Source organism: Mauremys reevesii, linkage group 20 (assembly GCF_016161935.1).
Source record: "Mauremys reevesii isolate NIE-2019 linkage group 20, ASM1616193v1, whole genome shotgun sequence".
Classification (NCBI taxonomy): Eukaryota; Metazoa; Chordata; order Testudines; family Geoemydidae; genus Mauremys; species Mauremys reevesii.
This window is the reverse complement of record NC_052642.1, coordinates 21,850,934-21,873,681: the sequence shown is the minus strand read 5'-3', so window position 1 is coordinate 21,873,681 and position 22,748 is coordinate 21,850,934. Positions and strand designations below refer to the sequence as shown.

The window sequence follows — 22,748 nt, the reverse complement described above, 5'->3', positions numbered from 1 at the left end:
GACAGAACCACAGAGCCTATTGCATTCTAACTTCCCAGATGCACTCGGACTGCTTTTGAATGATGTATTGATTCTTTTCTTTTTTACTTTTATCTTTTTATGTCAATAAGGGGCATGAAGTCTTTTTGATAAACTTCTGAATTGTGTTGACCTCTCTCTATCAGAGAAGCGTTACCAAATCCCCTGACTAAATATATAATTAATCATTAGAGCACAGGCATTCTGTAGTCTGGCAGTAACACAGAGAAGTGGATGTGCAAGTTTACAGGCCACCTTTGGAAATGTGCCCTTTACAGAGATAAGAGGCGGTAAATCCCATCTGTTATTGCAGATTGTTTACAAGCACTTTGGAAAGGTCTAGATTCCTGGAGCACTATGATTCTGTGTGCTAAAGCTCACCAGCAAAACAACTTCTAGCTAATGTGAACTGACTGAAGGCAATTGCGGAACAAAACCCAAGTAGATTTAAATCTCAAATGTGAATCCATTTCCTGTACGAAGGGCTCGAGCTAAGTCCCTAGGCTAGGAAGAAGTAAAAGCTGCGCTCTCCTGCCAAAACCTGGATGTGGCAACCTGAGACTAGGGGGTGCTGGCCCAGTTGTCTCTCCACAGCCTGCTGATTTAAAAAAGCTGCTGCTTCAAGGGCTTGTCTACAAACACAGTTCTACCACTTTGACCTTCCCAGTATAGTTCAAGCTGTACACCCCTCCCACTGCTTAGAGAGGTGCTTTATACCAGTACAGCTGTTCCCATCTGAGAAGGGGGTGAGCTGTAAGCTATCCCCACTAGGCACTCTGATAACTATTTCGCTTCGGGCGTGATGTTTTTAACCTAAATCCTCATACAGGTATAAAATCTGTTTGGAGACACTACTTAGTGATATTGCTGCCTGAAGAGTGAATGAAATCTCAGGTTCTTTTTCTGCTTCTCTGACAGCAGCAGCAAAAGTTTCACATATGTGGGGTGGCTCCACACAGCCTTTTCCTCCCCATGCAGAAGTTTAAGGGATCCTTTTGCAGAGTGTCAGTGCTGAGTGTGGCGAGGAGGTCTCATCCTGTGGGTAAAGTAGGACTGAGAATTAGGAGGTCTGGGGTTCTACTCCCAGCTCTGCTACTGACTGTCTCAGTAGCCTTGGTTATGTTGCTTAATGTATCCAAGCCTCAGTTTCACAGCTAATATTGACCCACCTTGTGGGGAGCAGGGACTGTGTGATTTGGTAATTTTTGAAAAGTGCTTGGAGAGACCCTTGGATACAAGTACAGAGTTGACTACTTATTTGATATTTCCATACCCCTCAGTTTCAGGGTCATACTGCCTTTCATCCCACATTTTCTCCTGAATTAAAGCCCTCCCCTTCTAAAGAAAAATGTTTGGGGATGAATCTGCACACGACGTTTCTCCATATGGCCGGTTGCAGAGCTGGAGTCTCTAGAGCAGGGCTCAGGTTTGAGATTTTTTTTTTTTATTATTTTTAAGTGCAGCAGCCAAACTGTAGCATGTTGGAAATAATCAGGTTAATTACCGACATGAGCCCCTTTCGTAGTGACGCCAGCATGTAAATATGCTTGGCTGATGCAGCTAAATATCCTGAGCCAGATTTTCACTTCATTCACACAAGAGACTTTATCCTATAAACAAATACGAGTCTTTTAATTGGAGGGACAAAATCAATGCCCATGCAGCTCTTGTATGCAGGCCTTTCTATCCTGCTGAGTAATTTTAAAAATAGTATTTACATTGTAGCCACCCCAAAGTCCTGGAAGGAATAACAGTCCCTGAAAACACTGAATCAATTGGGCATCAGCGGGAACAGCTCCAAATCATGACCTTATGTGCAATGTGGATAGGAGCAACTGTAGATTGCTTTTGGCATTCACAGAGCAGGTGCATAGGGTAGACCATCGCTTTGGAGCTCATGAAACAAGAACTGAATGGTGGGAGCATCTTGTCATGCAGGTGTGGGATGATGAGCAGTGACTACAGAACTTTCAAATGTGGGAAACCACCTTCCTGGCACTGTGCACGGAGTTCGCCCCAGACCTGCAGTGCAAGGACACCAGAATGAGAGCTGCCCTCTCAGTAGAGAAGCGTGTGGCAATTGCTGTGTGTGGAAGCTGGAAACTCCAAACTGCTATCGGTCGGTCATGAATCAATTTTGAGTGGGGAAATCGACGTTTGTGGCTGTGTTAATGCAAGTGTGCAAGGCAGTAAATCACATCCTGCTTCACAGGCAGAGGTAATTCTAGCAGATCTCTCACTGCTAAGGGTAAGGAGGGAAACAAGGGTACATCTGCTGTAATGAACCTGTTCCTCGGGTTATTCTGGATTTTTGTATTTAATCCAAGAGGTTTGGGTGTATTATTTCACATTAAAAAGAGGCATGGTAAGGTAATCTCATCGTGTTTCCCTGTAACAGATTCTACTAAATCCAATTTGCAAATCATTTGAGACTCTAAGCTGCCCTTTGAAAACCGATGGGTGGAACTGGCTCTAAATTCTGCGGGTGCACTATGTAATTGCAGAAGAATCCTGGTGGCCTTTAATTTTAGGCATTCGGCCCTTTGGTCAGTGTTAATGGAACACAAATTCCATTCTCCCCTGTTCATATTGTGTCATATTGCCCAGACAGTGTGGACTGTCATGTGTGCTCAAGAGGTCGGGTGAGAAGGAGCAAGAGGAGCCCATTTGCAGGTTCTGCTGTTCAATGAATATTAATCTTTAGAGGCTTGTTTAACCAAAGTTCAGAGTTTGCACATTTCTCTTGATGGAGCCTCTTTGGCTGAAGCCTGCTAACCCATCCCTTTCCCATTATGATCTAATAAATTCAAATTAGATTTACAATTTCATGGCACCATCAGTAATGTGGGGCAGGTTGAGATAATCTCCTGGGGGCAGCCTTTCAAAGCACTATGATCAAATCTTACAGGAGAAGGGGCAAAGTTCAAGTCTGCAAATCTGTGGTTCAGTGAAAGGGCGGTTCCTTTTCAGGCATCTGTTTCTAAATATAACCACCTGAAAACACAGGGCCCCAAAGATTTCTTAGACTTTCACTCCAGGCAGGAGATATGGGCCTCCTGGGCAGCTAATTCAGGAGGAAGGGAGAGATGCATAATGTAGGGCTTGTGAGATGCTGCTGCTATTGAAAACAGCAGGTTTGTTCTACTTATTTGTTTTAGCTAGTTCTGTTCTATGTGTGTTAGTTTATATTCTGTCTGGGGCTGAACCCTGGGGACAAGCTGCCTTGGCATCTTCCCCAGGGTAGCCATTCAGACCACTGGCTTGTGATTGGCAGCAGGGAGTTTTTGTATGGGAAGGGGGAAGGAGAAAATGACTATAAAGTCCCCCTCAATGCAGACTTTCTCCCTCTCAGTCACAGTCCAGTTGCATGTATGTGTCTGTAATTTATGATCCCATGTTTTAGAAGGAATTATGACTCCAAAGACCCATTGCTGTAAGCACAGCCTGTCATCTGCTTTGACAAAACTGTTTGGGTCACTATTCTAATGTCTGCAGGCTGCCATCAGAAGCACCCGATTTTTTCCTGTTGCTTTGCACTGAAGACCTGGAGTCAGAGATGCACTGACATCAGATGGGGCAATGAAAACAAGAATTTAAGATTTCCTTGTGTGCTGCTATCACAGTCTTAATAGCACTTTGTCTGCACACAAAGAGCCACAGCAGAAGAAGGGGCTAAGCTCAAGGAGTTGCAGATGCTTAGCACCCCTTCGGCTTTGGCCCACCATACCTATAGTAGATTATAGATTTTTAAAAATTGTTCTGTAAATAATGTCACCTGAGGCTTCTTTTCTTTTCCATGTTGCTTGGTTTTTTGGTCACTTTTACCATTAGTAAAGGTTACAGAATAGAGAGAGACATTCGGATACAAGTGAGAGCCAGGCACATTGTGGCCATGAACTGGCAAAATTCCTCCCTGTAACCGTCACTGCACCTCAGGTGTGACCTGGAGCTTCCTCTCACTTTGCCCTTCCCACCTGGAGCTCCCCATAGGGCTCCGGCAATGCCTCCTCCGTCATGACCTACATCATCCTATATTATTCCATACTAGCGCCTCTCGTGAGAAGAGACTTTCCATTGTTCAAAACTGTGTGGGGTTTTGTGTTGCTGAAAAAATCCCACTAAGAACTAATCCAGACCACCAAACTTGTAACCCAGCTGTTCAGAGGTGAACGAGTAGCTAAGAGCCACAGGCTCTTCTGAGTTTAAAGCTGGAGGCTTGTTAGTATCTGCTCCATCAGACTAGGTACTGCAGCACCAGTCAGGATGCTGCTACAGGTATATTAGATAATTAAGTCCAAAGCAGATTGCAAAGAGTTACCCAGTTTTGTGAGATCTGTTTGTAACTGGGCAACAAAATAAATGGCAGATGGAATTCAGAGTTGATAAATACAAAGTACTGCATATTAGAAAACATAATCCCAGCTATACATACAAAAAGATGGGGTCTAAATTAGCTGCTACCACTCAAGAAATAGATCTTGGAGTTGTGGATAGTTCTCTGAAAACACCCGCTCAGCGTGCAGAGGCAGTCAAAAAAGCGAACAATGTTAGGAAGCATTAGGAAGGGGATAGATAATAAGACAGTAACGATCATAATGACACTACATAACTCCATGGTTCGCACCCACCTCTTGAATACTGTATGCAGTTCCTGTCATCCCATCTCAAAAAAGATATTAGAAATAGAAAAGGTACAGAGAAGGCAACAAAAATGGTTAAGGGTATGGAACACCTTCCATATGAGGAAAGATTTAAAAGACAGGGGCTATTCAGCTTGGGAAAGAGATGACTACGTGGGGATATGATAGAGGCCTATAAAGTCATGAATGGTGTGGAGGAAGTGAATAGGGAAGTGTTATTTACCCCTTCCCATACCACGAGAACCAGGGGTCACCCAATGAATAGGCAGCAGGTTTCAAACAAACGGAAGGAAGGTATTTCACACAGTGCACAGTCAGCCTGTGGAACTCATTGCCAGGGGATGCTGTGAAGGCAAAAGTATAACTGGGTTAAAAAAGGGATTCGATAAGTTCATGGAGGATAGGTCCAGCAATGGCTGTTAGCCAAGATGGTCAGGGATGCAACCCCATGCTCTGGGTGACCCTAAGTCTCTGACTGCTAGAAGTTGGGACTGGATGATAGCAAATGGATCATTTGATTGCACTGCTCTGTTCATTCCCTTTGAAGCATCTGGCACTGGTAACTGACAGCAGACAGGATACTGGCTAAATGGACCATTGGTCTGACCCGATATGGCCATTCTTATGTCCCCATGGTCTATGAAAGGGCGTTTCCTGTGTCTGAGTGAAGGGGAAAAGGGACAGGATTTTCTTGGGAAACAAGATGCATCACCTTTTACAATGGCAGGAGCCAGAATTTGAGAGAGGGCAGTAGAGTTGGTTATTGTAACATGGGAGGCTAGGTGTTCATGGTAAATTACATCTGAATTAACTAACGTCATCAGGTTTCTCAGTTCTCTGGAGCTCTGACCCTTTCCTTCACAATTTACATGACCATGCCACTATGGAAGGACTTGGAGATTTATGCCACTGTGATCTCAGATGAGAACGGGATTAAGCATCATGCAGCTTGATTGATGCATCACAGCTGATCAGCATACATGTGCCTATTTGCAATCTAGTCATACCTCTGATCCATTTTCCACTCCCATGACATGCTGCAGGTGCTTCCTGTATGCCGTAGAGAGGCAATGTTCTTTGTGAGTGAAATGTGTTGTATTTAACTTCTGGATGAGTTTCCCTAAGTAGGGGCTGTTAATTCATTAATGCACCCTCCAGTAGGCCAGGTAGGTGTGGTGTGACTCAAGCTGACACAGTTTCTGTAATTAACTTGAACATCTGGAGTTTGATCACAAAGTGAAGCCATTCTACATTCATCTCCATGTAAAGGAAGAACTCTCCCCCACACTCATGGTCTGTCTGTAGTGGAATAGCAGGGAGAGGCGTAGCAGGAGGGTGGAACTGATTTTTACTGCCAAAGTAATCAATAGAATTGAATATCTTCCAAGGTGGCCAATCCCTACATTTTTTACTTCTGGCTGGCTGCACCGGAACTAATGATTCCACATGGAGGAACGAATGTAGAGTGCCTCTATTCTGAAAGAACTTGTTGGGGTTGCCTACTGGGGAGCTGCAGCTTGGAAGTGCACTGAAGAACCTTGGAAACTGCAAATGTGTGCACACCCAGAGGCAGACACGCAGTTGGCTTGTATTTTACCACCATTCCCTAATGTCAGAACAAACAGTGTTTAACAGGAAACATCAGATGAAATCATGGAGCAGAGTCTTCTCTGTGTCTGAAATGGCGGGGGGGATTTGTTCAGAGAAAACACAAGCCATTCTCTCTTACAAGGTTTGGTGGTTAGAGGGGGTTTCTGTTTTGTTTTGCTTTTAACTGAACCTTTGATCTGAACCTTCACAAAGAGTTAGATTTGAAGTTGGGACAAAAGTTCAGGCTGGTGTTTCTTTTCTGACCAGTTCCCCTGGACCACTGATGATGTCAGAACCACTTTCCACTAGCTTCCCTCTGGTGGTGTATGTGAGCAGCAGAGCCCAGCCATCAAGCTCTTGATTATGTGTAAGATGTGGATCCAAGGGTTGTTTGTAAATGGCATACTAGGTTCTGGCCACTTAGAGGATTTTGTTGGAGAGATGAGGGATTTTGATTTTATATAGGCCTAGGGGCTTCCCTCTTCCACATATCGTCAGCTAGCAAGAGCAAGGAGCCTTAACAAATTTCTGAATCTGCAGACCCTGGTAGAATGGATCAATCTGACCCCAGGCTGGTGGATCATTGTGGGAATGAGCAGTTTTATCTTGTATGTCTTTTGTGGGAGAGAATAATACACTGAAACTGGGGATGAGAATCCTGCAGCATTGGAACAGGAGAGCAAAAAGAGCTGGAGCCTTACTGGCGTGAAGACAGTCTGCTTTGGTCTATACATTCCCATCAAGCTGGGCCATAAAAGGTCAGAGTAAGAATTCATCCCAAATGAGGGAATTAATGTGTCTAGTGCTTTGAAGGTGTAAGGTATTCTGAAAAAGTTCAGTGTGCATAGAATCAGAGAGATGTAGGTCAGGAAGGGACCTTGAGAGGTCAAGTCCACCCCCGTACTCTGAGACAGGATCAAGTAAAACCAGCCCATCCCTGACAGGTGTTTATTCAACCTATTCTTCAAATCTTCCAATGACAGGGATTCCACAGCCTCCCTTGGAAGCCTGTTCCAGAGCTTTGCTTCCCTTATTGTTAGAAGGTTTTTTCCTAATATTGAACCTACTGTTTGCAGCTTCCAATCCTAGGCTTGAGATCGAGCTCTGAGATCTAGGAGGTGTCACTTACCTTTAGTCTGACCTCCCTTCATGGGGCTCTGTGCAGGAACTTCATCTTGAAATCCCAGAGCTTTGCAATGGCATAATTCCGCAGTGTTGGACTTTTCACTCCAGCACTTAGTGCAACTTGAGCAATAAGCTTGTCTGAGCAGATCAGCAGAAGCAGTTTGAATTAGCTTCTGAATGGCAAGTCTCATTCAGGCAGCCTCTGTCCTGTGTGCTGGCTGTGATCCTTAGGCTGGTTTCAGAGGGTTTCCTCTCACCTGAAAAGATGCATCAGAAGCTTATTGCAACTGGGATTCTCCTTTTCCCCACTGCTTAGTTAGAACAGTAATCCACATAGGGGTGGGGGAGTCTCTGTCTTCCCCCGGACTCCCTGATGTCTTCTGAGCTCCCCGATGTCACTCCAGCCTTCACCAGCAAAGGTTAAGGTTGATATTTGAGATAAAAATTTGTCTTTCCCACTGTTGTCTCCTCCCTGATCCTGAACGTCTGTCAGAAGCAGAGTCTGGAGCATATGGGGGTAACATGCCAGATTTTCTCTGCATGTGTGTGTGGTGGGGGGGAGTATCTGGGAGTACACTCTCCGCTTTGGTAGGTGACGTGGGAATGTCTGCTTTTCCAGAGGCTCCCAGCTGACCAGCCTCCCCTCATCTGCCCTCCCCATCTGTTGCACAGCTGTTTTTATAGCTTGGAACATCAAAAAAATTGGACAGGTCAGATCTCTGCATATTTCTCCCCCCGAGGTCTCTTCTGATTTCACATTCAAAACCCTTCCAGAAAAGCAAAATCCCACCATTCCACTCATTTCTGTCCAAAGCATTATCCCACGCTCCAGGTCCATATCCCAATCCTGCATGGCTGCAAGTGAGATTTTGGACATAAAGGTGGAAGTTGCTGGGTTTGGGGTTTCCAGTTCTCCAGGGAGGAGGCCCAGCTGCTGGATCAGAGGGCAGAGATCCATCTCCTAGTGGCTTCTCAGTTGGTATTTCTGTTAGCAAAACCTGAACCAGATACAGGAATGGAATATTTCAGACAGTCTCTTTTCGTTTCATACAAACTGGTCTCCAGAAGAAAGTTTGTTGCGGATCTGTCTTGGATTAGTTTTTAGTCCGTGCTAGAAATTCTGCTGGTAGGTGACACACCCTGCACTAATGGATTTAGTTTCCAATGATCTTCAATGTGCAAAGGGGACAGCAGCACCCTAAAGGAAGGTGTCCAGGCATTGTCCTCATAGCATTGTAGAAGTTAGAGGTGGAAAATATATATATGCCAGGTCATTTTGTCTATCACCCGGCCAATATAGGAGCGTTTCCTACAGTACGTTTACTACTATGTTGTCCAATCTAGTTTGAAATTTCTCAAGCAATAGGCTTTCCACCATTTCCCTTGAACGACTGTAATCTTGCAATCTACTGAGGCCCAAGTTGCTGTATGCAGAGGAGTATTAAAGCATGACTTGAGAATTGCAGAGCTTGTCTGTGTCCACTTTCCGGACCGTTGGGATAAGAAAAGCATTGTCTCCACCCTCTGTCACTAAACACTGCTAGAAAACAAGAACCTTATAAATCAGTGACAGTGAACTTGGTGGTGCAAGTGGCCTCCATGTCTGAGACAGTCTGAAAGCAAGCAGCTTTCAGTGACTGGAGCAGTAAATCTCTCTCTCAGGTAACTGTAAATTGGTGGATAACATGCAACTGGTTTCTCTGAAAGATGCAGGAAAGCAGGGCAATCCAATCTCACCCAACTCCTTAACACAATTAACTCACTCTTCATTAAGGTTTGGAGTCTGGGAATAGAACATTGTTACAGGATAATGGTCTCCTGCTGCTACTTTAATGCTCAAGCAAAGCCAAGACATTTATTTTCAAAGCCAAGACATTGATCTTGTACAGTGTTCAACTGCTAGGTCTTTATTTCTGTTATCTCAATTGACTGATGTCCATTACTTCTTATATCATGTGGCTGCTGGCTGTGGTGCAGTGATAGCTACTCCTTGTGCTACTGGAGACCTGCATTCTGGTTGGATTACAGAGCTGATATAGATTTGCTTCAGCCAATCAGAAGCCATCTTATTAATAAAAGTATAGGTATTTTTAAAGTGCAATTGAAGTCTTATTTTGTTAAATGTATTAATCACAGTCAGCCATCCAGCAATTGGACAGGCTGGCACAGATTCCAGGTGGGATAATAAGTGGGGCACCATAAGTGGAGAGTTTATACTAAAAGACTTGGTGTCTGCGTCAGTGGGTCTGACTGTGTGTGTGTCATCTTCAGCATGATAGGAGTATTGGGATCCATCTCTTGTGTGTGGCTGGGAGGTGGCTGAAAACCAGTTAAATAAAGAATATTAGGGGTCATAGAGTCTGTGTGTCAAGGTTCTGCAGAGCTTCAGTGCAAGGGTTGTTTGATTGGAATGGCCTATGAGAACTGTACACCTGCTGCAATGTGAGACAGGGTGATCCAGAGAGACACTGCTTTAGTATTCTGGAAGCATCTCATACCCTGCAATGAACATCCAGAGCTGTTACTTTCTTTTCAGCATCATTACAATTTCAACAGCCAGCCACTGTGTTTTTTGTTGTTGTCATTTTAGAATTCAAGAAGCCAAGCTTAGAGATGAGCATTCTTTAGCAGGCCACTGTGGCTACAGCAGTGGCACCAAGAGGTTTAGTAGGGTCACCCTGCTCTCATGTTCAGCGCTAAACCACAAACGCTTTCAACTGCAATTATGCCTGAGAAAAAGGCCCTTCAGAGAATCTTTTTTCCCTGGCCCTTCTCCAGCCCAGCGTACTCTGTGTCTGCTAAGGCCTTTGTGTTTTAGAGCTCTGATTTGGTTTGTCTCTTTTAAAGGGTTCCTGTCTGTTTCCATAATCCCTATAATCTGTACCCATCAACCACAGGCTGCTTGGACCTTGAGCCCAGCCAACACACAATTTAAAAGCCTCCAGTTTTCCCCAGTAGGGCTCAATCTCCCTGTGTTGTGCCACCTTCCGTTAGGTTACAGTATCAGGGGTGAACAGCATCTTGTCACACCTTCTGGGAAAAGGGGGAAGGCAGGCACACCTCAATGCAGGGCTTTGGAGCAGAGCCTGGAGTGCGAAGCAGCTCCGGAGCAGTGGAGCTGCAGGTTTTTGCCTGGAGCTGGAGCTGGAGCCGGAGCACAGCTGCAAAGCCCTGCCTCAGTGAATAAAGCTGTGTCTGTATTAGATTTTTTTTCCTCTTTTTCCCACTATTGCTACGATCAGCGCAGCTTCACTGGCACTAGAAATGGTAGGAGTGCCAGTGCACACACTTCTCAACCAGCATGTCCTCTAGACCTACTCAGAGAAGGCATAGCCGATGTGGTTATTAAAATGCCAGGAGCCACCAATAATACCAAGAGTAGGAATTCAGGGTTTGGATCTGGAATCGATGTTTTTCTAAACTATCTGCTCTAGGAACGATCGTAGGGAAGTTCTATGGGCTGTGTTATACAGGACGTCAGACTAGATGGAAACTACTAGTTTATTAAACAAGTTGAGGCCTAAAGGTCTGTGTCAGTTTTCTACGTTTCACCAGGATCTTTTATTGCTCTTGGTGTAGCTTTGCGTTAGCGGGAAGGTTGTTTTTATTTTGGTGACTAGTGTTCTAGGGAGACTGGTCTCTTGCTGTAAGAACTAGGTTAGCTCAGGAGAGGGAGAGTCAGGAGACCTACGCTGTATTCCTAACTGCTGTTGTCTCTGTGTGACCTTGGATAAATCACTTAAACTCTGCCTCGGTTTCCCCATCTGTTCATAGAAGGTAATGTTTTATTCACCTTTGTAAAGTACTCCGTGACCCTGAGCTGGAGGTGCGGAATATGAAGATGCACATTTACATGAATGCTTGTTTGTATGTAAATTAGCTACATCTGCCCAGCTCATGGAGCGTTGCCAATGTAGCCTTTCTTGTTGCCAAGTTTGTGCACCCTTGTGCTAAATGAACAAGTATGTTATTTATTTAGGGCTTAAGAACTAGCTTGGTATTTCATCCATTGATGACCCTTTATGCTACCACACTGAGCTGCCTTTTAGCAGTTATCACACATCCTCACTAAAGCACGGGGCTGGGAAGTAGGCTGGGAAGGTGTGGTGGTCAAATGCACTAGCTGTCCCAACTCACTGTTCATCAACTCCATCTCCCCACTAGGCATCCCTATTGCAAGGCAACTTGTAATTGATTACAAAATAGTGTTTTTCAATATTGGTGACTTTTGATTTTACGTGTCGGAGAAATTGTGTCTGAGCTGTTGCAACAAGGTCACTATAACAGGGTGTCTCACCCCTTGTGGGCTGGAGCTAGCCAACCCTGGATAGACTGAGCCACGCTCACTGGGGTGACTGCCCTGCAGAGAGTAGCAGGAGGCTTCACTGAAGGGGGAAAGCTCAGGAAACTGTGGCAGACTACGCTGAAAGTGAGGAAAACTCTCCAGGGAGGTAGGTAGAGACCCCGACCAGGCAGGCGAGGGACTGCAGAGGCCCCAGGCAGCAAGGCCTTGAAGGAGGAAGAGAAACCTTGGCTTGTGTGGCTTTAGGAATGAATTTTGTTTTGGGGAGCTCAGTTTTAGTAACAGTTTTGTTTCTTTTCTATTAATAAACTCAGTCTCCAAGGAGCAATATTTTTTGACCAAGAAAAAGCCTGAAGTGAGGTTTCTTTGAACAGTCCAAGAGGAGACTGGTCCTAGGCCGTGAGGGGGTGCACGGGATGCAGCCGAGCCAGCCCATTATACAGACAGGCCTGAAACAATTCCTTCCTCCTGACAGGGCAGGGATCAAAACCCCAGCCAAGGTTCATGCTGCACAAAGCATTTCTCACCTTCTGGAAAGCAGCAGGTATTTCCCTGGTTTGGGGTCAGATGTGGGACCAGCTTAACTCTTAACAAAGCTCCGCCCAGGTGTTGGTAACCAGCCACCTGGATTCCTCATCTGCTCAGTGCTGATATAGAACAGAGCAGAAAAATGAAAAAGTAACGCAATGTTTCTGTAGTGAACGGAGACTGGCAGTGCCCCACGAAGGGACAGTTCAAGAAATTTAGGCGAGGTGCAGCCTGCAGGCCAGATGCAGCCCAGAGAATTCCGCAGCGCAGCCCCTAGTAGCCTTCTGGGCTCCAGCATCAGCGCTCCATCTTGACCCAGGAAGCCTGTAGTCTCCCCCAGCTGCACATAAGGATGGCTACAAGAAGGCCTTAGCCACTTACCTGGAGCTTCATGCAGCACTCAGCTGGACAGAATTTAGTACCTTCAGAGTTCAGAGAAAGTCTTTCTAGCCACCTGTTATCCCTCATGTTCTGTATCTATGTTGTTGCTGGCTCTGCCCTGCTTCACTGGCTACAAGGGCTGTTCACTCGGGCCATTGCCTGACGTTAGCACCACTCAGTAATGGTTTTGTTGTTTCCTCCCACAGAACATAGACATTACCAACTTCAGCAGCAGCTGGAGCGATGGGCTGGCCTTCTGCGCGCTTCTCCACACCTACCTGCCTGCACACATTCCATACCAGGAGCTCAATGGCCAGGATAAAGTAAGTCTTGCTAGCTCTGCTCTTGAGCATGCTTCGCGTTGATTCTCAATCGGCAGCAGGAGGATTCCCGGGGAAGGCCTTCCGCTGTGGTGATGTACTGCAGACCTGGCATAAAAGTCATAGCGTTCAGACAGATACAATGAATAGGTGGGGAGAACAAAAACAAAAGCGAGAGCAAATAAATTAATTAAAACCCTAAAAAAAGAAAAAGAAAAAAACAGGAGGAGGGGAAGAGTAGTGGCAAGGAGAGGGTGCGCCAACAGGTTAAATCCTGCCTAAGGTCAGGCGGCCGGGTGGCTAAATCCAGTGGGTGTTGCATGCTCTCATGAAGAAGAAAAGCGCGCCCTTGAAAGGCTCCTACAAACACCTTCCATTGCTCCTACTGTCCTAAGAGTGTGACTCTAGGGAGGCGGCTCCCTTCTGGTTACTGGTAAAGAACCCAGGTGCCTCAGAGGACAAAGTGTTTTGGTAATTGAGCTGCATATTTTGGTCCTCCAGGATTTCTATGGAGTTTCAGCCTTAAAATGAAATAATCTGTTGGAAAGAGAGTGCTTATTGTGAAGCTGGGAATTTTGGACATTGCTTTCCAGTTTGTGATCTGTTTTTCTGCTCTACCCCTGTGCCTCCTCCCCTCCAATGACACAGGGTGTGAGCATTACCATACTGACTCAGTGCAGCGAAGAGATCACTCAGTGAAGCTGCTGGGAAAACAGCATGTCAAAAAGAGAAAGCATTTCAACTAGGATTGCTAGGCATCCGGTTTTCAACCAGCATGCCCGGTTGAAAGGTGACCCTGGTGGCTCTGATCAGCACAGCTGACGGGGCCACTAAAAGTCCAGTTGGCCGCAGAGGCCGGCTCTGTGCGGCTCCCGGAAACAGTCGGCGTGTCCTTCCAGCTCCTAGGCGAAAGGGCGGCCAGGGGGGTTCCGTGTGTTGTCCCCATACACAGATACTGCCTCCAGCACTGGCTCCACAGCTCCCATTGGCTGGAAACAGCAGCCAATGGGGGCTGTGGGGGCGGCACCTGCTGATGGGGGCAGCGGGCAGAGGCCCCTGGGCATGCCTCCACCTAGGAGACAGAGAGACATGCCAGCCACTTCTGGGAGCCACATGAGGTAAGTGCCACCTGGAGCCCAAACCCCCTCTCATGCCCCAACCTAGAGCCTCCTCCTGCATCCCCAGCCGGAGCCCTCACCCTCTCCCATACCCCTGGCCCAGCCTGATGAAAATGAGTGAGTGAGCGAGCATGGGGGAGAGCGTGTGACAGAGGGAGGGGGGGATAGAATGAGTGGGCGCAGGGCCTTGGGGAAGGGGCCGGGGCAAGGGTGTCAGGTTTTCTGCAATCAGAAAGTTGGCAACACTAATTTCAACACATTCCTGCATCACATCCCACTTTCTCTTTCCCTCTGTCTCAGACCTTTCAGCTGTAAATATATTACTGACACAACAGGAAGGGAAAGCCTAGGCGTACCGTGCATACCAATTCCATTGTCTGCACTAGGGTTTTAACAAATTAGCTAACACCTGTTTAAAAACAAACTTTTTCCTGCCAGTGAAGACAAAGCCCCAGTGTGCCTGGTGTCAGGATTTAGCCCAGAGAGCTTTGAAAAGAGCTAACCAAGTGATACCAGCTCTTTGTTTTTCAAAGGCTTTACCTGCCCTTTGGACAGCCCTTATTTGAGAAAACCCTTTGCTGGGAGAGCATGTCATGAGGTGGAAAAACACTGAAATGGCTAGATAGCAGATGAGCTTTATTACCTGTGTGGGAGGAGTACAAGAGACTCCTGGAGGAAGACTGCTCAGGCGCCTTTCATTATGAAAGAAGGAATTCCCCCAGGCACAAAAGTGTAGGAGCAAAGCCAAATTAACAGGGAATTGGCCTTTAGCAAATCTGACAGAAACTGGAGAGGGTCCATTACTCCTTTGAAAGGACTGAAGCAGATACAAGCTGCAAAGGGTGTTCTGTGGCAAATCCCAAGAGCATTGTTATATATCTAGGACTTGGCTATGTGCTGTGGATGTGTAAGATTCTCACTTTGTCAGAGAAACCAAGCTATAAGTCTCCTAGGCCGTAGTGTGGGCAGGTCCCAGATGTGCTTTCATTATACATCTTTCAGCTGCATTGTTCCATTGGCCACAGAGAGCACGCCCATTAACTGTAACGAGTAGGCAGGGGGTAGCAGAAGGTGCTAAGGATTTTCTTTATGGTGACTGGTGTAATAGGAGCAAAAAGTACATTAACCAAGACATGGTCCAAGCACCTAGTACAGTTCAACTGGAGAATAGCTTTTATCAGAGTGTCCCCTAGCAGATAAAGCTACAGACTGAGGTAGTACCACATGCTGCCATGTGGGAAACCTGGGTTCAAGATTTCCACTTAGGCCGATGATGGTTAGCTGCAAACTGTACATGGGAGGAGGGGAAGAATAAGTTAGTGCAACAACAGCAGCACCTCCTGTGGGAGGTGGGAGGTGCTGCGGGGCCTGCTAACAGTTTGTCATCTTCTCAGACGGGAAAATTACAGCTGAGCATGTTGTAGAGAGAGGTGGTAAAAACCACAAGCACCTTGCTCAGCTGGGGAGTCAGCCAACATTAGCTCATCTCAGGAAAGGAGAGGTTTTATTTGATCAGACAGAGGATTAGAGACCACAGGTTCCCCCTGCCTTCCTATCCTCCCCCCTGCACACACACACACACACACACTTTCCAGGCTGTAGATGACAACGAAACCACAGGGAATGACTCTGTCTTATCAGAATCTACCCAAAGTCTTTCACTTTCCTGCTTGGGTTTGAACTTTCCATCAAGCAAAAACAGAGAGAGTGAGAGAACAAGGGCCAAGACACCTGCCTTAGGAAAGGATTAGTCAGATGCTGCGGGGACGGCCCCAGGAGCAAAAGCTTTCCTGTGGTCTCTTCAAGCAAATCACGTGTAATCTGTTTGAACAGTGTCTGAAACATGGTATGTACTGCAGTAAAATAGCATTGTGATCTGAAAGCCCAGACACTACAGGGATGGACACTTTAGAAATCCATGTAATAATTATTAATCACAGTGAAATTTAAAGATGGACCTAAGCCACAAAGTCCAGCTCTAGATTATAGGCTTTCTGACATTTGGGATGTTTGGTTTGATAGATAATAAGGATAGGGCTCAGCTGAGAATTTGGGAACTAGATCTGAATTTCCCCCAAGATTGTATTGTACCTTGGGTTTTTTAGGCCCATTTCTAATAATGTTGTCCTCCCACCTGCCTTTTCTACAGAGATAAATAAGAACTATTTTCATGAAGATGAATTTTCCCTCTCTTGATCTTTCTCTCTCTGACCCTGTGTTCAGCAACACTCCTGGTGCTTTGAGATATTTCTCACCCAGGCAAACAACAAGGTTATTATTCCCAATTCAAAAGTTCTCTATAAATTGCCCACCACCACACAGTCCCAGTGGAATTGCACTATCTAGCCACTGATGCCTTAAACTGAGCCACCATTGCCTTGTTTGTTAGCTGGTGCTGACCCTCACTTCTCAGCCTTTATTGCTACAGCACATTTATCCATCTGAAATCACAATCTTCTCCTTGAGGCACCATCATCAATTTCACAAGAACAAGTTCCATTGTTACCAGGGCCGGCTCAGGCTTTTTTGCCACCCCAAGCGGCAAAGGAGGGGGGAAAAAAGAAAAAGAAAAAAAAAGCAACAATCGGTGGCACTTTGGCAGCAGCTTAACCAGACCACTTCATTCCTCGGCAGCAGTTCGGCGGCAGGTCCTTCGGTCCGAGAGGGACTGAGGGACCCGCCGCCGAACACCAGGACGTGCCGCCCCTTCCTATTGGCCACCCCAAGCACCTGCTTGTTCGCTGGTGCCTGGAGCCGGCCCTGGTTGTTACAAACAGTGGATTGTTGCTTCAACAACAGTAGATGAACTCTTCGGAGACAGAGAGACTGTTGGCATGAGGACATTCTTAATTACAAAGAAAGGGCGAAAAGATCAGTTATAAGCAGAATTCCCTCAAAACAGAAAATTCTCTCTGATTTTTCAGGTCATGTCAGCTCGTTACAGAAACACCACTCTAACAATCCGCACAAACTTTGAGAAAACATACCTTGCTGCAGATGAGTTTGTTGGACTGTAGATTCCTTAAGTTTTGGAGACTCGTTGCTTAGTATGAATGGCTCTTCTCATCTTGAGCCTTGACACATCTTGTCTGTTTGAAGATCTTAAGTCTGATACTTGTTCATTTTTCAAATACATCTTCTCATTTGGACCAATTCAACACCACAGCCCCATGGCAAGATTCAGGAATAGCGAGCTTGCTTTGGTGCTAAGCTTAATGGTGGTGTCTCCTGCCTTATTTTCACAGAAAAGAAATTTGCTTTTGGCTTTTCAAGCTGCCGAAAGTGTGGGCATCAAACCCAGTCTGGTGAGTACCTGGGTGCTGGGGAGGGGAAGGGGGTTTGAATGCATAGAGTTAAATCCTCCATTACAATGCAGCCCATTTAGTCTCATTAAAAACATTAACATAGTGATAAAGGAAAAGTGCAGCCAAATGTCCAGGCCACTAGTCTGAAAGCTCTTACCGTGAGGAGCACTTCCCAGCAGGCATAACTGCTGATATGAAGTTAATTACAGTCAGCCATTCCTGCTGTGACCCCCCGCTATGTGTGGGAAAGCCCCATGTCTGTCTGCCAATCCATGTTTCAACCGGCTGCATTACTGGTTTAACAACCAGAAGGAAAACGCTAAAATGCCTTGGGTAGAGCCAAGAGCATGACAGCAAATGTGGAACAAGGAGATAAATATGCAGAGGTTAAACCTTTAGGGGGTTCGTGAGCTAAATAAGGAACTGGAAACATGTGTCTGCACATAGGAGCAGACACTTGAAGTATAATAACCATACATAGAGAATTAATCCTTCAGTGCAGATTGAAAAGATCCTTATGGGATATCAGATGCATCTGGCTGTCTAATCAGTTTGTGCCTTGGCACTACTTAGTGCGTTTAATATATCAGCCTCACAAATACACTAGGCCAATGCATAACCTTGATTGACTGTTATGCAGTTTAAGACTCTAATTAAATTAATTCTGGAACTGAATGAGAGCCTTAGCATTAGACTTGTCTACCCTAAGAATCCCAGTGCTGAGAGCACTGGGGGAGCTGACCCAGTAAAAGAGTGGGATATTTTTGCAAAATTTCCCTACTGCAGCCCATACAAAAAGGGCTTTAGCTTATTAGTTCTCTGCTGTGAGAGAGAGAGGAAGCAAGCAGGTAGGTTGCATACATATCTTTTTTAAAGGTGACAACTCTCCCTCAAGTCCAACCCAGGGGAGGAAAATTTCCTCAGTGTCATTTTGGTCTATTGAAGTCCCTGTAGACAGCCATGTTGTCTGCTAGTGAGGTGGGACCTAATGCTGCATACACAGTGCTACTGATTTCACTAGGACCACAGGCAGAAATAGAATATCCCCATATGTGCATATGCAGGACTGGGTCCTTCATTTGTAATGAAGATGCACTAGAGCCCCTTGTGGCATCTGGACATGAGCTGTAACTCGTTTATTTCAGCAAGTTACAGCGCCTTTGACTTATTTTCCTTTTCAGACTGCATCCCTTTCCGTTGCCATTCACCCTTCCCCATTCCCCACGGTACTGGAAAGGCCCCTAAGATGTTGCCTGAATACCAAGTTCTCGCAGCTGAAAGGGCGAAAACCACATTACACAATTGTCTCGTTTCAAGTGTCCGGTGTGCCCAGGTGTGTGGTCCTCAGAATGGCTCTGCTATGTGTCAGTGTGAAACGCACAAGCTGGCAGGGTACTGAGCGCTCTCCTCCGAGGTGTAAATTTTGTATCAAAGGATTTCCTAACCACACCCCACCCTATCGCCAAGGAACCAAATTCAAACAGAGCTGCCTGAGACGAGCCCCTTTTTAATATTCTTTATTTAGGCAAGTAAGGGTTTGCCGATTTTTCAGATTTTGAATTCTGGTTTCATTCTGATTAGAAACGAAACCCACAAATTTTGAAATTCTCTTTGAAAGTGAAAGCCCTCGGGTCCCGTGATTCTAGGGCATTCCACCTGGCTGGCCGCCCTGGGGCCATAAGACTGGAAGCCCTGTGGTCCCCAAATGCAAGGCAGTCTGCCTGGCCGGGTGCCTAGAGCCCTGGGGTTCCCAGCACTGGGGCCATCTACATGCATGGTGTTCTCCCCTGGGGCCATGGACACTGGAAATCTGGGCTGCCAAGGAGCTAGGTGGGTGAGCTCACAGGAAACTGCATGGGTTCTGGAGGAACTAGGTCCAAATTGAAACATTTCAATTATGACAGATTGGTAAATTTCAGCAAAAAACTCTTTTGTCAGAATTTTTCCAACCAGCTCTATTAATTAGGCTTGGCTGGTGTTTGCGCCCATAAACCTTTGCCAACATATAAACATTTATCCAATAGACGGCCTGTTATTTCTGGCAGTAGCCTGCACTCTCTATTGTGGCTAAGACAAGGCCCATCATATTCCATTAAGATCTAATGTGAAGATTTTGGCATCTGCTCTGGGCAGCTAAGAAGGTTGGAGATCAGAAAGCCACTTTCTCCAGAAATTCACAGAAACCTTAAATCCCAAGGCAGTGAAGCTAAGACGATATTAATACTACTTAGCCTTTATCTAGTGCTTTATATTTTCAGAGCACTGGACGGACATTAATTGAGGAGGCTTAATTAAAGAGAGGCCCAAGTACTTGTTTCAGTTATATGGGTGCAACTGTCTTGAAGCCACTGGGACTGCTCTGGCACAACAGAGCTGAGAATGAGTAATATTTCACACACCGACTAAGGCCTTGTTCACACTAGAAAGGGGTTTGCCGGTCTGGCTATCTTACTGAGCCCACCTAGTGGAGACACAGCTATGCTGGCAAGAGCTCTTCGGCTGGTATAGCTTATACTAGTCCCCTGAACAAAATAAGCTCTCCTGGCAAAAGGACTGTTTCACTCAGGTAGCTCCTCACAATGCTGTTTTTTCAAATGGGTGCGAGGACTTGCTACTCTCCCGGGCATCTCGCACCAAAAGAGATGATTACAAATCAGGCTACAGACGTCAGTTCTGAAACCTGCAAGTATGATTATGGCAAATTAGCTTTGAGAGGTGAAGATCCAATTCAGGGATTCTTTCTGTTTTCTTACCCTAACAATGCACAAGAGACTTTTATTACAATAGGCTTTACTCTGAACTTGGCCTAGGGAGATAAGAAGTAACCTAGTGAAGACAAAATACGTGGTCACTGTTAAATCTGAAAATACTCGGAGGTATATACGTAACTTGTAGGAGTGGGTGCTTAGCTCTCCAGCTGTCACTGGCCATGATCCCTTGAGCCAGATCAGTGAGACTCTGTCGTTGCCTAACTTGCTTGTACATTAAGAGGAATACTCATTCTGTCAGGTTCATTATAGTACCGTTGTCTGCTCTAAAACATCCCAGGCACTTTGGTGAGGTGAGGGAGCACTGTGTAAATTATCCTTCATTACAAGAGTCGTCTTAGGGATCTTTAGTCTTCCTCTTACCCTGAATGCTAGTGGCTGGACATTGTATTTTATATTCAGCTGCTTGTACTTTGCATTAGCAGCTTGTAATTTCTTTATGCAGGGGACTCCATGCCTCACAAGCTGAGACACACATTTAGTTTGCTGCAATAGCTCTCTTTTCCAGTCAGCCCATGTTGTTCCTTGGAGATCAGTGCCACCACAAGGTTTTCTTGTTCTGCATGTATCTCTGCAATGGAGTGTGGCCCACACAACAGACCCTCACTGAAGAGGAAAATGCACGTTTCAGAACCCCAACCCCAGTGTTACCCTTAAACTCTTGCCCCCTTGCTAACCCTCTCTGTGTCCTGTGCAGGAACTCAGTGAGATGATGTACACAGACCGGCCAGACTGGCAGAGCGTGATGCAGTACGTGGCCCAGATTTACAAGTACTTTGAGACCTGAGCCCCAGAGCAGAAGGTGGGCAGAAGTGGGGAACAGACTGAAGAATGCCACAGAAGCACTTGATCACTTTAAAAATAGCCTCTTTTCTATTCCATGAGCCAGCCGAGGCTCCTAGGTTGCAAGGAAAGCTCTTCCACGATTCTGATCGCATCTCAGTAACCTTGGACTGCAACCAAATAAAAATCCATTGTCCACCTTTACAAACCAAATACAGCTGTAAGTTTATTTCAACATGGAAACTACAAGGAGTTTTCTGCCATTGTGGGATATTTCTGAAGATGATGCCCTTGTGCTTGATAATGACTGCCTTTCAAACCAGACTCTGCCAGCTGGAGATTTGCCACAGAACCAAGTGAATGCAACATGTACTTTGTAAATCAGTGCCTGAAGTAATGCTGGCACTCAAGGGATGCTGGCAGAGTATTGTCAGTGAACCAGCTGACAACAGTGCTCCTCTAACATAGTTACAAATAGATGCCTAACTCAGATGGACACACATCCCAAGTGAGTCCCTCTCTCCCTTCCTTTCCCCATATGTTTTATATATACGTACCAAGACAGATACACACACGCGCGCGCATGTGTGTAGCGCCTCACACTCTGGCACACTAAGACAGACATACACACTAGTTTGCCTGACTTAGGTCAGCCTGCAGGGTCTGCAACAGGATCTTTTTCTGACTCAGAGGCCATCCCATGTGCTATCACCAGTCAACCATAGAGGTACAAAAGGGAACCAGTAGGTGCTGTGACTCCGTTCCTGGTCAAACAAAGGTAACTGCTTTGATTTGTGAGAAAAATCACCTCATTGCCTCAGTGATAAACCTTGTAGGGAGCCAGAACCCAGATACATACCAGGTGACTGCGCCGGCACAGTCATTTCTGTAGTGCTGCAAATGCAACTAGTTAGTTTTATTACACAAGGCACAAATAACCAGGCAGTGACTCGTTAAACCTGAGTAACCTGTGATATCTCAGAGCTACACATTTACGGCAGGTTTGTGTAGAGTAAACTCATTACTCCAGGTTGTTCCTAAGTAATCTGCAAGAATGTGTAAATACTTGTTACTTACTACCCAGAAGGCCTTGCTAGCCGTGCCCTGGGCAGTGAAGTGAAATGCATAGGTTATTACTGTATGTTTAGACTTGAGGTTACTGTGTAAAAGAACACACAAGAGATTTAATGCCAATGGCAACATGCAACTGTATTCCGTAAGTTACAGCAAATGTAGCTGGCAACTCTTGGTTGTGTCACTGAAGCCAGAGCTAAGCCTGTGGATCCCAGCGATCCTGCTGATAGCTCCTGGCGTAAAGCAGTGTTTAATCTGTCACTGTACATGCCTCCTAGTCTTTGGCCCCATAAACCTGAGTCTTCCATTTGCTCTCAGATGGTTTCCCAGAATGTGCTCTCTGTGTGGGATCTACCCTAGGGCAGCTCTGTTGCCTCAGGTTGTGCTGATAAAAGAAAATGGTTGTTTACTTACAATGTTTAACCTTGTGGCCCAGTCCTGATGCCTCCTGAATATTAATCACCCACAGCTAGGGGTCATTCTCCTCCCTTACCTAAGGGAACAGAGCGTGCTCCCTGTTCTAACTCACCCCTCTAGTGAGGCAGAAATAGGTGCTTTCGCAGAAGAAGCTGGGTGTTTTCAGCTTCCTGATGCTTCACAAGTGCCCTGCACTCACTTGCTGTTGATACAATGTTAGAGTCCACAAGCAGCTCATTCAAATCTTCAGTTTCTCATTTTAAACAACTCAAGTTCTTCCCTAGTGATAGATGTTAATCCCCAGCCTTGGATTTATATTTAGAATTTGGATCTTGTTGGTTTTTCCTAAATGTCTCTAATTTAAGCCCTTCTTTCCAT

The 22,748-nt window shown here is 45.8% G+C and overlaps 1 protein-coding gene across 7 annotated transcripts in view; it reads left to right on the top strand.

The window, feature by feature from the left end:
• SPECC1 (sperm antigen with calponin homology and coiled-coil domains 1) overlaps positions 1-21,092 on the top strand; it is a 155,724-nt gene extending 134,632 nt beyond the window's left edge. For 6 of the 7 annotated variants that reach the window (XM_039507551.1, XM_039507553.1, XM_039507550.1 and 3 more), the window contains 4 exons: positions 12,792-12,908; positions 17,269-17,328; positions 18,510-18,661; positions 20,794-21,092. In XM_039507551.1, coding sequence (XP_039363485.1) covers positions 12,792-12,908; positions 17,269-17,328; positions 18,510-18,661; positions 20,794-20,809 — 345 coding nt within the window. In that variant the 3' untranslated portion in view covers positions 20,810-21,092. The remainder of the gene's footprint in view (positions 1-12,791; positions 12,909-17,268; positions 17,329-18,509; positions 18,662-20,793) is intronic. The other variant, XM_039507555.1, reaches the window with a different exon arrangement.
• Positions 21,093-22,748: the final 1,656 nt, after the last annotated feature.